The sequence below is a fragment of the Rattus norvegicus genome, chromosome 16 (genome assembly GCF_021556685.1).
Source record: "Rattus norvegicus strain SHRSP/BbbUtx chromosome 16, alternate assembly SHRSP_T2T, whole genome shotgun sequence".
Lineage (NCBI taxonomy): Eukaryota > Metazoa > Chordata > Mammalia > Rodentia > Muridae > Rattus > Rattus norvegicus.
Window position 1 is genome coordinate 66,524,345 of NC_141549.1, and position 16,595 is coordinate 66,540,939.

The 16,595-nt window shown below is 40.6% G+C and overlaps 2 protein-coding genes across 8 annotated transcripts in view; one reads left to right on the plus strand and one right to left on the minus strand.

Annotated features, from left to right (window-relative positions):
- The window catches only part of Erich1 (glutamate-rich 1), a gene marked incomplete at its 5' end in the record, with an annotated part of 52,793,804 nt that overhangs the window by 35,653,785 nt on the left and 17,123,424 nt on the right, over window positions 1–16,595 (plus strand).
- The window catches only part of Gtf2e2 (general transcription factor IIE subunit 2), a 47,276-nt gene that overhangs the window by 6,222 nt on the left and 24,459 nt on the right, over window positions 1–16,595 (minus strand). For 7 of the 8 annotated variants that reach the window (XR_015639416.1, XR_015639417.1, XM_087588372.1 and 4 more), the window contains 3 exon segments: window positions 16,003–16,110; window positions 12,563–12,745; window positions 9,286–9,379 (listed from right to left, as the gene is read on the minus strand). Coding sequence is in view for 5 of the 8 variants with exons in the window: in XM_087588372.1 (XP_087444498.1) it covers window positions 9,286–9,379; window positions 12,563–12,745; window positions 16,003–16,110 (385 nt within the window). In the remaining 3 variants the exon portion in view is untranslated. 8 annotated transcript variants of the gene reach the window in all.

The window sequence follows — 16,595 nt, forward strand, 5'->3', positions numbered from 1 at the left end:
GAAGCTTTACCTTTTTTTTTTTTTTTAGCCTAATGCTGTTGTAGGCTTTGTTATCAATGAAGCTATAGATATATTATAGCTACTCAAATATTTAAGATGAACATTAGATCACAAGGCAAATTTCAATAGTGCTTGAGAGGAGCCCAAATTTAATTGGTTTTTAACATTTTGAAGATGCAAAATGTTCAATAATGGTGCAAACTGGAATAAACTTTTTACATTTATAAACATTTCTAAAAAACTACTACTTAAAAAACGAGGTAATTTTTATTATTTTGTTGTTTTTGTTGTTGTTGTTTTCCCAGAGTATTTCTCTGTCGCCTGGCTGTCCTGGAACTTTGTAGATCAGGGTGATCTCAAACTCAAGAGGTCCCACCTGTCTCAGCCTCTCAAGTGTGGGGACCAAAGTGTCTACCACCATACCCAGCTTAATCCTTATTTCCTCTAATATTGTCAAGTCACTTTAAAAACAAACTAAGCTGGATACAATATAACTGGGACTAGACTGAACTCTGGAGTGGACCAAAGTGGAAAAAGCGAAACTCTTATCTCAGATAGTAAAGTAGGTGGATAGGAAGATAAACAGACACAATCTTCACTGTTGGCCTGATAGAGTTGGAGTCACCTATAAGATACACCTCTCGTTAGACCTGTGAAGGCATTTCTGAAGCAAAGGTGTTCTGTTTTGCTGTCTGTTACTGTGATAAAACACTGACTGAATCCAACTCAGGAAGGAAGAGCTTACAGGTTACAGTCCAACCTTGTAAGAAGCCAAGGCAGGAACTTTGAGTTCAGGACAGAGAGGGCTATGTAGACAGATTCTGTCTCAAACAAACAAAATGGCCATATGCATGCATGAGATCAAGCATCACTCATAATAGCAGCATCTGGCTAGACAGACAGCAGACAGACACATACAAACAAAAACTTTCGATCGGCTTAAAAATTGTGCTAAAGTACATGCATGGAATACATGTTACCAAACCATCAAAATGGGCTGCCGTGCTGTGGTAAAGAACCTGCCCAGCATGTATAAGGTCCTAGGTTCATTCACAGCACTGCAAAACTAAAACTAAATAATCACTTAAAGGAGCAGCAGAGTACAAAGTAAAGACTCAACAATTGCAGCTTCCAGAAGGAACCTGGAACTCTGAGAATAGAGAGGAAACAGTTTAAGCTTCTAAAAAAAAGTTATCAGCAATGAGGAGATAGTCTCATACAGGGATTCTCACCAGAAATACCAAAAGCCACTAAACTATGTAGCTGTAGAAGACAGTTGCAAACATAGCCCAGATTATTAAAATTGATCTACTTCTTTCCTATTTGACCAATCAAACCCCAAACTACAAAACCTTGATTCAAGATAACAAGTGGCCAGATAGGTAGACTAAACAACTTTTATTTTAGACACTGTCTTTTCAATACTACTACTAGCAATTCCTATGTACTAATCAGGAACCAGGTTTCCTTGTACTTACACATCATAACCTCACGAGGTAAAGATTCCCAGTTATGTTGTCTAAGCTACAGATTTAATTCCTCGGACTGTTCTTGACCATCAACATTTATATTATATCTAAATTAATACGAGTCTGGTTTAAGGAAATAAATGTCTTTTTGAAATTAATTGCATGCTTTGGTCTCAATTTGTTTACTTTTCTGATTAAGAAAATTCCTACAGAACAAACTGTAGGACATGTGCTTTTATTATAGACAAAATTAAGGGTGATCTTTCCCTTGCTTGAACCTTGTCCATGCAAGAGCATTTCTGCGCTACAGTGGAGACTGACACCTAGTGGGCTAAAGCAAACATCACCACTGATGCCACCACAGCAAAGACAAGTATCAGTGTGCCATGACTGAGGGTGGAAGGATACAGGGCTAGGGATGAACTCAGAGCCTCATATATGCTAGGCAAAAACTATTACAATACCCCAGCTCCAAAATCTGTAGATTTTCAATTGGTTGTACATTGAAATACATATTTACATCATAAACAAAAACTTTTTTCAAATTAAGTTTATATCAGTGATTTATACCAAACTCTACTAAAAAATTGTATGGTATCCTCAGGGCTCTTGTCCATGACTCTTCCCTACGATGTCTCTGGAGCACTGTATGATTATAAAATTATCATGCAGCATGTTGTACCATACAGATGTTTGCCTTACAATGAATGGGTTACATCTGATAAACTCACTGGTAAGCTGAACATATAAACTGAAATGCACCTAATCTACTGAATAGCAGCACATTTAGCAAAATGAGGTTCTCACGTCACTGCCTATAAGGTCAATAAAAACTTTATTCACTGAGTGTGCTAAATAAATGAACCCGTGGAAAAAAGAACTTAAAGAACATATATCTCAGTCCATCTTCTTTCTTTTATAAATATTAGCTGAACCTTTAATCCAGTCTTCATCCAGAGCAAGTCTGCCTCCCAAGGGATATTTGGTAATATATGGAGGCAGCTATGGCTTCACACCATGGGGAAGCTGTGACTCTGACAGTTAAACAAGCCAAAAATGCTGAGAAATGTTCTATATTGCACAGAATAACTATCTACAACAAAAACAACAAAAATTTCAGCCTCAAATGTCAATGTTGCCAAAATTGAAAATTCTGTTCCCATCATCTTTCCTAGAAGGTATTAACTACTAAAAAATACCAGTTTATAATATATAATACATATAATATATAATATAATGGAGTTTATAATTCAATACTGTTTACAACTATTTTGCATTTTTTAATTCTTCATTTTCTACATTGTATACTGTACCTAGAATGGCTTGCTTTTGTAAACCATAGAAGAGGTACACTCTTCACGTTCTAGAGCTTCACCAAGAATTCTGAAGGCAATGACTAAGGAAGTCACGAGTTACAGAACATATGCTGCCCATGCATCAAACATCTACTGGTTACCTATAGCTATCACGTATCAAATGTGGAGTCATGGACGTGCTTCTGGCTGGCTCCACATGGCTCGGGTTTCAGCTAACCTCATCTATTTTCACGAGGTCATCTCTGAACTGCACCCACCTTCCCCCTTAAACAAGCATGGCAAAAAGCTTGTTTATGTCCCTCCTAGTATATTGACTATCTGTAGTATTTTTAGATTTGTACAACCTTCTTCAGAAGGTAGGCTTCAAGGCTGGCGAGATGGCATAGTCTATCAGCAGGCCTGATGACCTGAGTTCAACTGTAAGGACCCATGTGTTTGAAGAACCAACTCTACACATAGTTCTCCACATGAGTGCCATGGTGTACATGTCCCCACCCAGCAAACAAACAAATGTTAGAAGAGAAAAAGAACCCTTTAGTAGAATGTCTTCACTTAATGACTACTGCACACAGAACAAATTATTTAGTAGGTTTACATAAGCATTCAGAGACTAAAGTAAAAACCAGACCCTGTCAAAAACAGAACAAAAAGTCTGCAGAAAGCCTGGTATGATGGCATATGCCTTTTATCCCGGCACTTTAGGAAGCTTTGAGTCCAGCCTGATCTACAGAGCTAGGGCTATAGAGTGAGGCTACACTGCCAGAATAACACTGTGAGATGCTGGTCTCAAAAAAAAGTTGGTAGAGAGTAAAAGAAAATAAGTTGTACAATTTTCAAAATAAAGGAAGGGTAGGATGGATGCCCATGAAAGACAGAAATATAAAATGGCACCAGAACTGATTAAAAATCTTAAAGAAGAGCTAGAGAGATAGCAGTGGTTGGGTATACCGGCTGCTCTTTTGAGAGGACCTAAGTTCAATTCCCAACACCCACATGGTGGTTTACAGGGTATTCAACTCCCTCTTCTGGCCTCCTCCAGCACCAGGCACGCACATGGTGCACAACTATATATCCAGGTGAAACACCCACACCCATAAAGTAAGTAAATGAAATTGTGTTAAAAGCTAAGGACAATCACAGCCACCCACAATAGAAATGGCTTAAAGAAGATGCAAGTGAAAGCAAAGGCCATGCAAAACTGTGTCAGGCAACCAGAGGTGAGAGAGATGTTACACGTGAGCTAGAGAGGACTCTAATATAAGAACTGAACTGCAGTAAAGTAACACAGGGCAACTGAGAGGAACCCCACGTGAGAATGAGTATGATCCTTAAACTATTATCATTCAAGGACATGCACAGACTTAAAACTGCGTGAAAATATGTAACATATCAATTATACAAAGTACTGAAGGAGATCAACAAAACCATTAAAACTGTGAAACTTTAATGTCTGATTAATCATTGTTCAAAGTATAGGTAGCAAATGATCTGACAGATTATATGCTGTTAAAGTAAAAACTTAACAAGAAGCAACAAGAGTAAAATAATAGTTTGACAAAGAAGCCACAGCAAGTATAAAAAGTTGGCAATTAAGAAGCAGAATAACAGAACATCAAGGTTCTGGAAGCCATCTTCTGCAGGTCTGTTGCCATTAAAGAAGCAATTTACAAATAGATGATTTTGAAATAAAACACAATTTACTGTGACTGACACACAAAAGAGAAAACCTAAAAGAAAAAAAGTAAATACAAAGCTAAGACCACCCTAAGAATACTGTCAAAGATAGACCAATGGAATAGAATTGAAGACCCAGAAATGAACCCACACACCTATGGTCACTTGATTTTTGACAAAGGAGCCAAAACCATCAAATGGAAAAAAGATAGCATTTTCAGCAAATGGTGCTGGTTCAACTGGAGGTCAACATGTAGAAGAATGCAGATCGATCCATGCTTATCACCCTGTACAAAGCTTAAGTCCAAGTGGATCAAGGACCTCCACATCAAACCAGACACACTCAAACTAATAGAAGAAAAACTAGGGAAGCATCTGGAACACATGGGCACTGGAAAAAATTTCCTAAACAAAACACCAATGGCTTACGCTCTAAGATCAAGAATCGACAAATGGGATCTCATAAAACTGCAAAGCTTCTGTAAGGCAAAGGACACTGTGGTTAGGACAAAATGGCAACCAACAGATTGGGAAAAGATCTTTACCAATCCTACAACAGATAGAGGCCTTATATCCAAAATATACAAAGAACTCAAGAAGTTAGACCGCAGGGAAACAAATAACCCTATTAAAAAATGGGGTTCAGAGCTAAACAAAGAATTCACAGCTGAGGAATGCCGAATGGCTGAGAAACACCTAAAGAAATGTTCAACATCTTTAGTCATAAGGGAAATGCAAATCAAAACAACCCTGAGATTTCACCTCACACCAGTGAGAATGGCTAAGATCAAAAACTCAGGGGACAACAGATGCTGGTGAGGATGTGGAGAAAGAGGAACACTCCTCCATTGTTGGTGGGATTGCAGACTGGTACAACCACTCTGGAAATCAGTCTGGAGGATCCTCAGAAAATTGGACATTGAACTGCCTGAGGATCCAGCTATACCTCTCTTGGGCATATACCCAAAAGATGCCCCAACATATAAAAAAGACACGTGCTCCACTATGTTCATTGCAGCCTTATTTATAATAGCCAGAAGCTGGAAAGAACCCAGATGCCCTTCAACAGAGGAATGGATACAGAAAATGTGGTACATCTACACAATGGAATATTACTCAGCTATCAAAAACAACGACTTTATGAAATTTGTAGGCAAATGGTTGGAACTGGAAAACATCATCCTGAGTGAGCTAACCCAATCACAGAAAGACATACATGGTATGACCTCATTGATAAGTGGCTATTAGCCCAAATGCTTGAATTACCCTAGATGCCTAGAACAAATGAAACTCAAGACGGATGATCAAAATGTGAATGCTTCACTCCTTCTTTAAAAGGGGAACAAGAATACCCTTGGCAGGGAAGAGAGAGGCAAAGATTAAAACAGAGACTGAAGGAATACCCATTCAGAGCCTGCCCCACATGTGGCACATACATATACAGCCACCCAATTAGACAAGATGGATGAAGCAAAGAAGTGCAGACCGACAGGAGCCGGATGTAGATCGCTCCTGAGAGACACAGCCAGAATACAGCAAATACAGAGGCGAATGCCAGCAGCAAACCACTGAACTGAGAATAGGACCCCCGTTGAAGGAATCAGAGAAAGAACTGGAAGAGCTTGAAGGGGCTCGAGACCCCATATGTACAACAATGCCAAGCAAGCAGAGCTTCCAGGGACTAAGCCACTACCTAAAGACTATACATGGACTGACCCTGGACTCTGACCTCATAGGTAGCAATGAATATCCTAGTAAGAGCACCAGTAGAAGGGGAAGCCCTGGGTCCTGCTAAGACTGAACCCCCAGTGAACTAGACTGGTGGGGGGAGGGCGGCAATGGGGGGAGGGTTGGGAGGGGAACACCCATAAGGAAGGGGAGGGGGGAGGGGGAGGTTTGCCCGGATACCGGGAAAGGGAATAACACTCGAAATGTATATAAGAAATACTCAAGTTAATAAAAAAAATAAAATGTAAAAAAAAAAAAAAAGATTAAATAAAAAAAAAAAAAAGAATACTGTCAAAGTACAAGACGACCAATCCAATAGAATCCTACTGAGCACATTCAAGCATCCAAGGAATCTAATACTCGAGTTAAAAATGAAGGCAAGGAGAGCAGGAAAGCAGCAACCAAGCTGAAGCAGAAATGTGAGCAAAGGGTGTGAGGTTTAGAGTGCGTACTGCTCTGGCGGAGGACACAGGTTCAGTTCCCAGAGCCATTATGGGTGGCTCACAGCCACCTTTAACTCCAGCTTCAGGGAATCAAACCCTCTAGCTTCCTAGGATACCTGGACTCACACACACATACATGTATTATAAATCTGACTATGTTGCTATAAAGAACCCAGATCTGCTTCCGGATCTTCACTGCTAAGCCTGCCTACTTTTCTGTATTCTAAGTCAAAAACATAACTTTCATGTGAAAGTTATGTGAAAATTTACCACATGTAGTCATATATATTACTTTTATAATCTGGAGAGGTGAGGGAATAAAAACTCCCATTTGTCTCTGCCAGCCAAGTAAGATTTTAGGCCAACAAAGGACATATAAATGACAAACTAAACTAGATGCAATAGTAAATAATCTAAGTGCGAGTAAAAGACACAAACAGAAAACTAGTAACAAAGCTAAGCAGCAATATCCTTAGAAAAATCCCATTAGAGACAGGCAACATTAATAGCTTAGCAGAAGACTGTAGGAATACACGGTCCTGGGGGCTGGAGAGATGGCTCAGTGGTTAAGAGCACTGGCTGCTCTTCAGAGTCCCGAGTTCAATTCCCAGTAACCACATGGTGGCTCACAACCATCTGCAATGAGATCTGATGCCCTCTTCTGGCCTGTTAGGTTATACATGCAGGCAGAATGCTGTACACACACACACACAAACACACACACAAACACACACACACACACACACACACACACACACACACACACACACTTCTACTACTGTTAAACAAAGAATATTCCTGAAATGGCTCCACAAACTGCTATCAAGAAGTTCTCTGTGGCTATTTCAACCTCTTTTCTATCAACAACTCACCTTGACTCAAACATCTTCCAGAGCAGACAATGCTACAGAGCAAGTTTCACATGAAAAACTGTGACCAAGAACATGTGGATACATCAAAGGAGCCAAGACAAAGGTTGAATAAACTAAGTGGCATATTTATGCTGAGCAAAGAGAGACACTGGGTTGGGGATTTAGCTCAGTGGTAGAGCGCTTGCCTAGCAAGCACAAGGCCCTGGATTCGGTCCCCAGCTCCGAAAAAAAGAAAAAAAAAAAAGAGAAAGAGACACTGAAACAGAGATAAGAATATGCTAGAGGCCTGGAGACAGTGTGTAGTGCTTGTTGGGCAAATTTGAGGCATTGAATTCAGTTACACACAGACACACACAGATTCATATTCTCTCTCTCTCTCTCTCTCTCTCTCTCATAAATTCTAAAGATCAAATCAAAATAGCATAGCACACAACTATACAATTGTCGTAAATGAAAAACATGAATTTCTTTCTTATAAATTTAGTAATTGAAAGATTCCCAAGAGAATATCAGTCACCAACAAATATTTATATTTTCACATCATGCATCAAGTCTTTCTCAGCTTATGATGTCAATATAAGTCCAGACGAGGTGAGAAAGTAAAGGCAAGGAAGACATGAGGGAACCATGCTTACTACAACATAAGCACTGTATGAAATGCCCTACCATACGGTCCATATACGATGAGACTGTCTGGTTCTGTTTATGAGATACTGCCTTACTACGTAGCCCTGGATGACTCTGAGCAGGTATATAAACCAGGATGGCCTTGAATTCACTGGGACCAACCAGCCTCTGCCTCCAAAGTGCTGGGCCACCACACCCAGAGCCAGTAATAAAACCTTTTAAAAATAAAAACTAAGGAAATAGCCGCAAGATTCATGTCCTGGCTGGTTCTGTGTGTCAACTTGACACAAGCTGGAGTTATCAGAGAGAGAGGAGCCTCAGTTGTGGAAATGCCTTCGTGAGACCCAGCTGTAAGGCATTTTCTCAATCAGTGATCAAGGCAGGAGGGCCCTGCCCATTGTGGATGGTGCCGTCCCTGGGCTGGTGGTCCTGGATTCTATAAGAGAGCAAGCTGAGCAAGCCAGGGGAAGCAAGCCAGGAAGTAACATCCCTCCATGACCTTTGCATCAGCTCCTGCTTCCTGACCTGCTTGAGTTCCAGTTCTGATTCCTTTGATGAACAGCAATGTGGAAGTGTAAGCTGAATAAACCCTTTCCTCCCCAACTTGTTTCTTGGTCATGATGTTGTACAGGAATAGAAACCCTGACTAAGACCATTCAAAACTAAATTCTACTTGGCACAAGTGAGATATCAGCATAAGAAAACAGGAACTGGGGCTAGAAAGTTGGCTCAGTGGTGAAGACACTGGGCTGCTCTTGCAGAGGACCTGGGTTTGATTCTAAGCAGTCACAAGGTGGCTCACAAAGATCTGTAACTTTAGTTTCAAAGGCTCTCGTACCCTCTTCTGGCCTCTGTTGGGCATCAGGAATGCAAGTGGTGCAAAAAAATACATGCCAGCAAAAACATTCATTAAAAAAATAATTAAATCACAAGGCACTACACTGTAATTTCATGTACAAATGACTTAAAACCTTTCAAGTGAGCATTTCAGCGCATTCTAGGATGTGATAGTAGATATGTGTCTTTTAGCTATAAGCTAAGAGATGGTGATGCTAAAATCGCCAACAATATTAATTTACAATATAAGTATTGCGAGCTTTATCATCTTAAAACTGTGACATACTTGCAACTTTAAGATCTACAGAAAATGTCTCACCTTCATCCACAGAAAACTGACAGCTTTTATCATTGAAGAATAGTATTTTCTTCTTATCAGGACGACTTACAAATAGAATCTGGTCCCCTAAAGCCTTAAAGATAAAAAAAATTAATTAACATCAAATTACTCATTTAAAAACACACACTATACATATGATACATATACTCTCTCACACACACACATCTGTATCTATATATAGGGAGGAAAGAGAGAACACAAAGGCTTTTCTTTCAACCCACAGTACATCATTAGAGTCTACGTGCTCCAGGTTGGAGCTGAATTTCTTTCTTTACTAATTTTATCTCCGTGGATACTTTCAGATTTCTTAGATAACTGTCAAAGAACATGTGTCTATGTGTGTCTCTGTTTCTGTGTCCTTGTTAGTGCTTGAAGAAATGCAGAATCCAGATATCGACTTTGGGTATCTTCTTCCTCATCCTGTTTTGTGGGACAGCATCTCTCACTGAACCTAGGTGAGCTAGAGAACCCCTGAGAGCTACTTGTTTTAATGTGCCCTGGAGCTGGTACTGGTACTGTTGCCTGGGCACTGGGGACCTGAACTCAGGCTCTCATGCTTGTCCAACAAGTATTTTACTGACTACAAAACATCCTCAGCCCTCAAACTTCATCTATTTTTTTTTAAGTATAGAATAGAGGTTATACAGGGCATGGGGAGGGAAGTTGAGAGGGCAGTAGAGACAGAGAAAGGCAGAGAGAGAGAGTAAAGGAGTATAGGCCAGCCATTAGCACATGGGAGGGGGGTTGAGATGGGGGAGCAGGAGGGAGAGGACAGAGCTAGAGCAATAAGGCAAGAGAGCCAAAATTTCATCTTTTAAAACAAAATGTAAACCAGGAAGTGCCACATGCTTTAATCCCAGCACTCCGGAGGCAGAGGCAGGTAGATCTCTCTGAGGCCAGCCTGGTCTACAGAGCAAGTTCCAAGTCAGGAAGGGCTACACAGAGAAATCCTGTCTAGAAAAACCAAAGCCAAAAGAAATAAAATTAGATAACTGGATCAACAAAAATGCAATGTACACATATAACAAAGGGGAGGAAATCCTCCCATGTGCTGCAACAGTTGAACCATAAGGATATAAAAATAAGCTAGTCACAAAAACACAGACACTGGTAAGGTCAGACTCAAACACACTGGTAATGGCTACAAACAGTGGGGAAAGAGTAGTTGTTGAAAGGTGCTGTTCAGTTATGCAAAACAACAACAGTTCGGGAAATCTTGAGCATTAGAATATGACTATAACCCCTCTGAATTATACATTTAAAATAAGTAAGGTCAGGCTGGAGGGCGCTTCCATAGTTAAGACACTTGTTCAGTCCCATGCACCCACTTGGTGGCTCCTGAACAACTGTAACTCCAGCTGCAGGGATCCAACACGTCTTCTGCACTCCACCAGCACCAGGTATGCACACGACTCACATACACAACAGTCATTATCTACAACATCTATACAGGTCAAAATTTGATGCCATGAAGTTAAAATTTAAGATAGTTCTACTTTTGATAAATCTACACACTGGATCTTGAACATTTCCCAAAAGACCCACATTTTAAGGCATGGCCTCAGGGTGGCACAGTAGGAGCCAGGTAAGATAAGAAGTCATTAGATCACCAAGGGAGTGACTGCGACTCTCTTTTCCTTCCTGGGCATGAAGGTGGTGGTACTTTTGCATTACTATATGTTCCTGCCATGGTAGACTGTCTCATAAAACTGAGCATGGACTGAAACCTCTAAAATCATAAGCTAAAATAAGCCCTTTGTTTGTAACTCTGATTATGTCAATTATTTCACTGTGGTTCAGGAAAGCTGAGTAACACGTGAGAAGCTCGTCTGGTGGTGTTATATCACCAGGGCTATCCGTCAGTAGCACCCAGGATGTCAACAGGAGGACCAGGAGTTTAAGGCCAGTCTTAGGCATGTGAAGTCTTATCTCAAAATCAAAAGACAGCCCAGGGTAGACACAGACACAGACAGACAGACAGACAGACAGACAGACAGACAGACACACACACACACACACACACACACACACACACACACACACACACACCTCTTTAGTCCCAGCATTCGGGAGGCAGACATTTCTGTGAGTTTAAGAACAGCCTGGTTTACAAAAAGTGGTTCATGCTGGGCAGAACTATATAGTGAGACCCAGACTCTCTCCTCCCACTGCTACACCTCCCAAAAGAGACCATTTCATTCCTTCAGAGGCATTTAGTTGATGCTGGGTAAGCTGGAGGTCCAGTTCAGCCATTCAGCACTTGCTCAACATGCAATGGCAACAAGAAGCTTTTACAAGTGAGTCTCAGAGTTAACCCAAAATGTCGTGTTCATAACCCTAACTTTCACTGCAAACTCCTTAGGATATCAGAACTTGTTAGTAAGCAATGGCCTTAGTATGCTTTAATGCCTCTAGTTCCCGGTGTAAGCATTATCAAACACTATTGTTGGAAGAGTTTTTATTTCAAATAACAAGAAAACCAATGTCTTTGAGAAAAACTTTCTAGAACTCTTCTGAAGAATTAAACCCTGATGCAACATAAAAACAAAACAAAAGCCACCCCCCCCCCAAAAAAAAAAAACCTGTTAACATTACACAGAGATGATTATTTTCTTTCTGGCTCTGTGGCACCGAGTGTTTTTAGTTTGTGAGTATAAGTGCTTTGTCTAACTGCAGGTATGAGTATTGTGTATGGCCTAGCCCTCAGAGGTCAGAAGAGAAGCCACTATCCCTGTGACGTGGAGTTAGACATTGCTGTGAGCCACCATGTGGGTGCTGGGAACAAAATCAACTGCTAAACCATCTATCCCTCCAGCCCCACAAAGTTCAAACTTTAACTGGATCACTAAGACGCCAGGATAAACACTTTAAAAAGAACTCCATATCCCCCCAATCCTAACCCTAACCCTAACCCTAGGACCCAAGTTCAGGTCCCGTCACCAACAGCAGGCAGCTCACACTGCCTGTAGCAGCTTCAGCTCCAAGGGATCCAACAACATGCTCTCCTTTCCTTGACGTGGGCAGATACCCAGACACATACATAAAAACAAATATATCTGAAAAGCATAGGAAGCCGGGCATGGTAGCACATGCTTTCACTCCCATTTCTCAGGAGGTAGAGGCAGACAGACCTCTGAGTTCCAGGACAGCCAGGGCTACACAGTAAGACCCTGTGTCTCAGGAGATAAAGAAAATTTTAAAAAAGACATTACCAATTCAATCTATAGCTACGATGTAGGAGGAAAAGAATGATTACCTTGACAGCTTTCTGAGAATTAGGCAATCCCTCTTCTATGTCTTCTAAGAGAATGCCTCCCAGTCCTCGCTGGTCATGGTTATCTAGAAGCCTGAGCAGGGCCTTCTTATCTTTCAAGTTGTACTTAGGTTTGAAGGCGTATTTCCCATCTACTACTTCAATTTTGGGATTGTTGACTAAAGCCTGTAAAAAGAAACACAATTTAGATATATGTATAAAAGCAAACCTCATGTGTATGTCCTTAAATTCTTACATCCCCCACATAGTGGCATATTGAAGTATCTTTTTTTTTTCTTTTCTTTTTTTCGGAGCTGGGGGCCGAACCCAGGGCCTTGCGCTTGGTAGGCAAGCACTCTACCACTGAGCTAAATCCCCAACACCCCTTTGAAGTATCTTATAAACATAAACTAGCAGACCTGAAACACTGGGCATCTAGGATCCCAGAACAAGTGGATCAGCACAGAGCTTGCCGCTTATTTAAAAAGAATGAAAGATCTATACATTATTTGCATACATTCTTTAGAGAGAAACCTGTTTATCACAACTGCTTTGAAGAACCTTTATTCTTTTAGAAGACAAGGTAAGAATCAAAAAAATACCTATTAGTAGACACAGTGAACTAGGTATCACCTACTCCTCCTCCAAAGTATACCTAGTCTATCTCGTACTGGCAAAAATTAGTCAACAGTAAGTCCTCCTCTCCTGGCATCAGCTGAAACTGCAGCTGTGGAGAGAACAGAAGGCCAGCCTAACGCACATGGAAACGTTACCTCTAATGTCAATAGAACACAGCTACTGAACCTAACATTCTTACAAGATCTGGTACCAAGCTACTGTCAGAAGGAAAGCTCCTCAAGAACAGAGCAACCGGGGCTGGGGATTTAGCTCAGTGGTAGAGCGCTTACCTAGGAAGCGCAAGGCCCTGGGTTTGGTCCCCAGCTCCGAAAAAAAGAACCAAAAAAAAAAAAAAAAAAAAGAACAGAGCAACCCAGCCTGGTAGTAAAGGAGCTCCCAGTTACTCAGTAGGCTAAAACAGGAAGATTAGACAGTGAAAACCACCTAGGTTACAGGTACACTAGGTCAGCCTGTGCAACTTAGTGATTAAGTCTCAAAGCAAAAAGTTAAAAGGAAGGCCAGAGATACAGCTCAGTGAGTACTTGACTAATATATAAAGTCCTTCCTGTGTCCAAGCCATAGTACCAAAAAGAGAAAAAAGAAGCCTACATACTTCTTTCTCAATTGCCAATCAGGCACAGAAAAAGAGAAAGAAAATGAAACAGAATAGTACTGACTAAAAATAATCTTTGGGCGGCAACATGGTTCAGAGTTCTCTAAAAGCACTTGACACAGAATCCTGACGACACATGTTCAACCCCACATATGGGTAAGAACAAGAGAGTAAACGCTGATGATAAACAGAACTGCCTTTGGCTGCTCCATGCGAACTGTGGCACACATGTACCTACCCACCCTTATGCTCATAACGACAGATAAAATTTTTAAAAATGTAAAACTTGAGTGTTGCTAACTATATGGAACTACATTTACGTAACTCTGCATACTTAGCTATGGATTACCATCATCTGTGTGTCACCAATATTTATTATCATCATCTACAACATCTCCGTGTAAACAGATTCAAGTTAAAAATCTTAGGTAGAGCTGGCTGTGGAGACTCTACCTGTACTCTCGGCAGTTAGGAAGCTGAGGCAGGAAACTACTGCCAAGTGAGAGCCAGCCTGAACTACAGGGTACGATTTTAGCTAGAAGTAGTGGTGCAAACCTCTGACCCCAGTACTTGGGAAACAGATGGATCTCAGTGAGTTTGAGGCCAGCCTGGTCTATACAGTGAGTTTAGGACAGCCAGAACTACACAGTGAGACCCTGTCTCCAAAAAAAAAAAAAAAGAAAGAAAACAAAAACAAGCAAAAAATCACACATATAAAAAGAATAAAGCAAAACCAGAGCAATCTTAGGTGGGTTCTGATTCTAGTAACAGGTAAGTGACGGAAGTCGTGACCTTCAATGATTTGGACTAAGTCAAATCATTTTATAGTATGAAAATCAAGAACTACATCTTGCTGGATAAAATAAATTCAGTTAGGCCAGTCATGGTAGCAAATGTACTTAAAAAGACTATGTGGGGTTGGGGATTTAGCTCAATGGTAGAGCGCTTGCCTAGCAAGCGCAAGGTCCTGGGTTCGGTCCCCAGCTCCGGAAAAAAAAAAAAAAGAGACTATGTATTTTATGTAAATGAGTTCATATATATACATACACTTTATGTATGAGTATGCTATCTTCAGACACAGCAGAAGAGGGCATCGAATCCCTTTACAGATGGTTGTGAGCCACCATGTGGTTGCTGAGAATTGAACTCAGGACCTCTGGAAGAGCAGCCAGTGCTCTTAACCACTGAGCCATCTCTCCAGCCCAGCACATGTCTTTAATCCCTGCATTTGGATGGCAGAGGCAGGAGGATGGGAGGATGTCTATAAAAACCTGCCTGAAATAAATAAATGAATAAATGATTAATTATATCGGGTTGTTTAGGGATATTTCATGTTTTAAATGTTGCCAGGCTGGCTTTGAACTCACTATGGAACTAACAATGCCGTAAACTTGGGGTCCTTCTGCTTTGATATCCCAAGCGCTGGGATCACAGACATGTGCCACTATATCCCCGCTCATATTGGTCCTCAGACATATCACTGGTCTTGAACATATTATTCTTCAGTACCAATAGACTTTAAAGAAGCGAACACCCAAATAGATAAGATGTAAGATGTCGTTCACTTGCAAACTGGCATGGTTGGTGACTGTTTTAGGCTTCCTTCAAGGTGGTATTTATTTAACATAACAATCATATTATTCCTCTAAGTAACTAGAAATGATAACTCATTTGCTATAATGCAATAAAATGTTACTGTCCCTAACGCCTTAGGCTTTAAGTTTTCTAAAACACACATGCAATATATAACTTACAAGCAATTCAAAATACTATTTATGAAAATGAAAACAAAATTGGTGACTGACTTCACAGCTCTACTGTAGTCTTAGAAGACTTTCTAAAACATAAATAAAATTATAATATTATGTGGAAACCAACAACCAAACAAATTATAGAAATGTGTATGTTTAAATTCAACCAAGACTCTACATCAAGTCTTTTAAGAAAAAGTAAAAAGTATTAACAAATTACAGGATTTATTTAAAGAACAAAGAAACACTCGGAGCCAAGCATGGTGACTCTTGAAGCTAAAGCAGAGTGCCCTGAGTCCGAAGTCAACACACACTACGAAAGACCCTGCGTTGCCTGCCTGCCTGCCTCCCTCCCCCACTCTCACACACACACACACACACACACACACACACACACACACACACCCCTCTAGATAGATGTAGCAAATACCCATTTTTACAAGTTTTAAGAGTCGTCTTACCTCTGTCATTAGCCATTGTTTCTGCTTGAGTCCAATGTCTAAGTGCTGTGTTTCATCCAAAATCTCTTCCAGAGTTAAGGGATGCGTATCTCCTCGCTGATGTCGTGTCTGTAGAGGAAAGTTTTATATGTAAACTGATATAAACTGATCTTTTCAGGAATATACAACATGTAATATCTGAGGCAGTATGACTACCAGGATCAACAACATGAAATCATACAAAACCAGATTGGTAAAAAGTCAAACGATAAACTAACAAGGAAAAACATCAGTTTTCCAACTTTAAGCCAGGTATGGGAGTACACACCTGTAACCGCAGTATGTGGGATGCTTAGGCAAGAGAATCCTAAGTTGAAGACCAGCCTAGGCGAAATGATGACTTCAAGTCTAGCCTAATCTACATAAAAGTTCAAAACTGATAGAGGGTACATAACAAGATGAAGATGTATTGATCTGGAAGAGGAGGATGACAGCAAAAACAGACTTTCCTTTTTTTTTTTTTTTTTGGATCTTTTTTTCGGAGCTAGGGACCGAACCCGGGGCCTTGCGCTTCCTAGGTAAGCGCTCTACCACTGAGCTAAATCCCCAGCCCC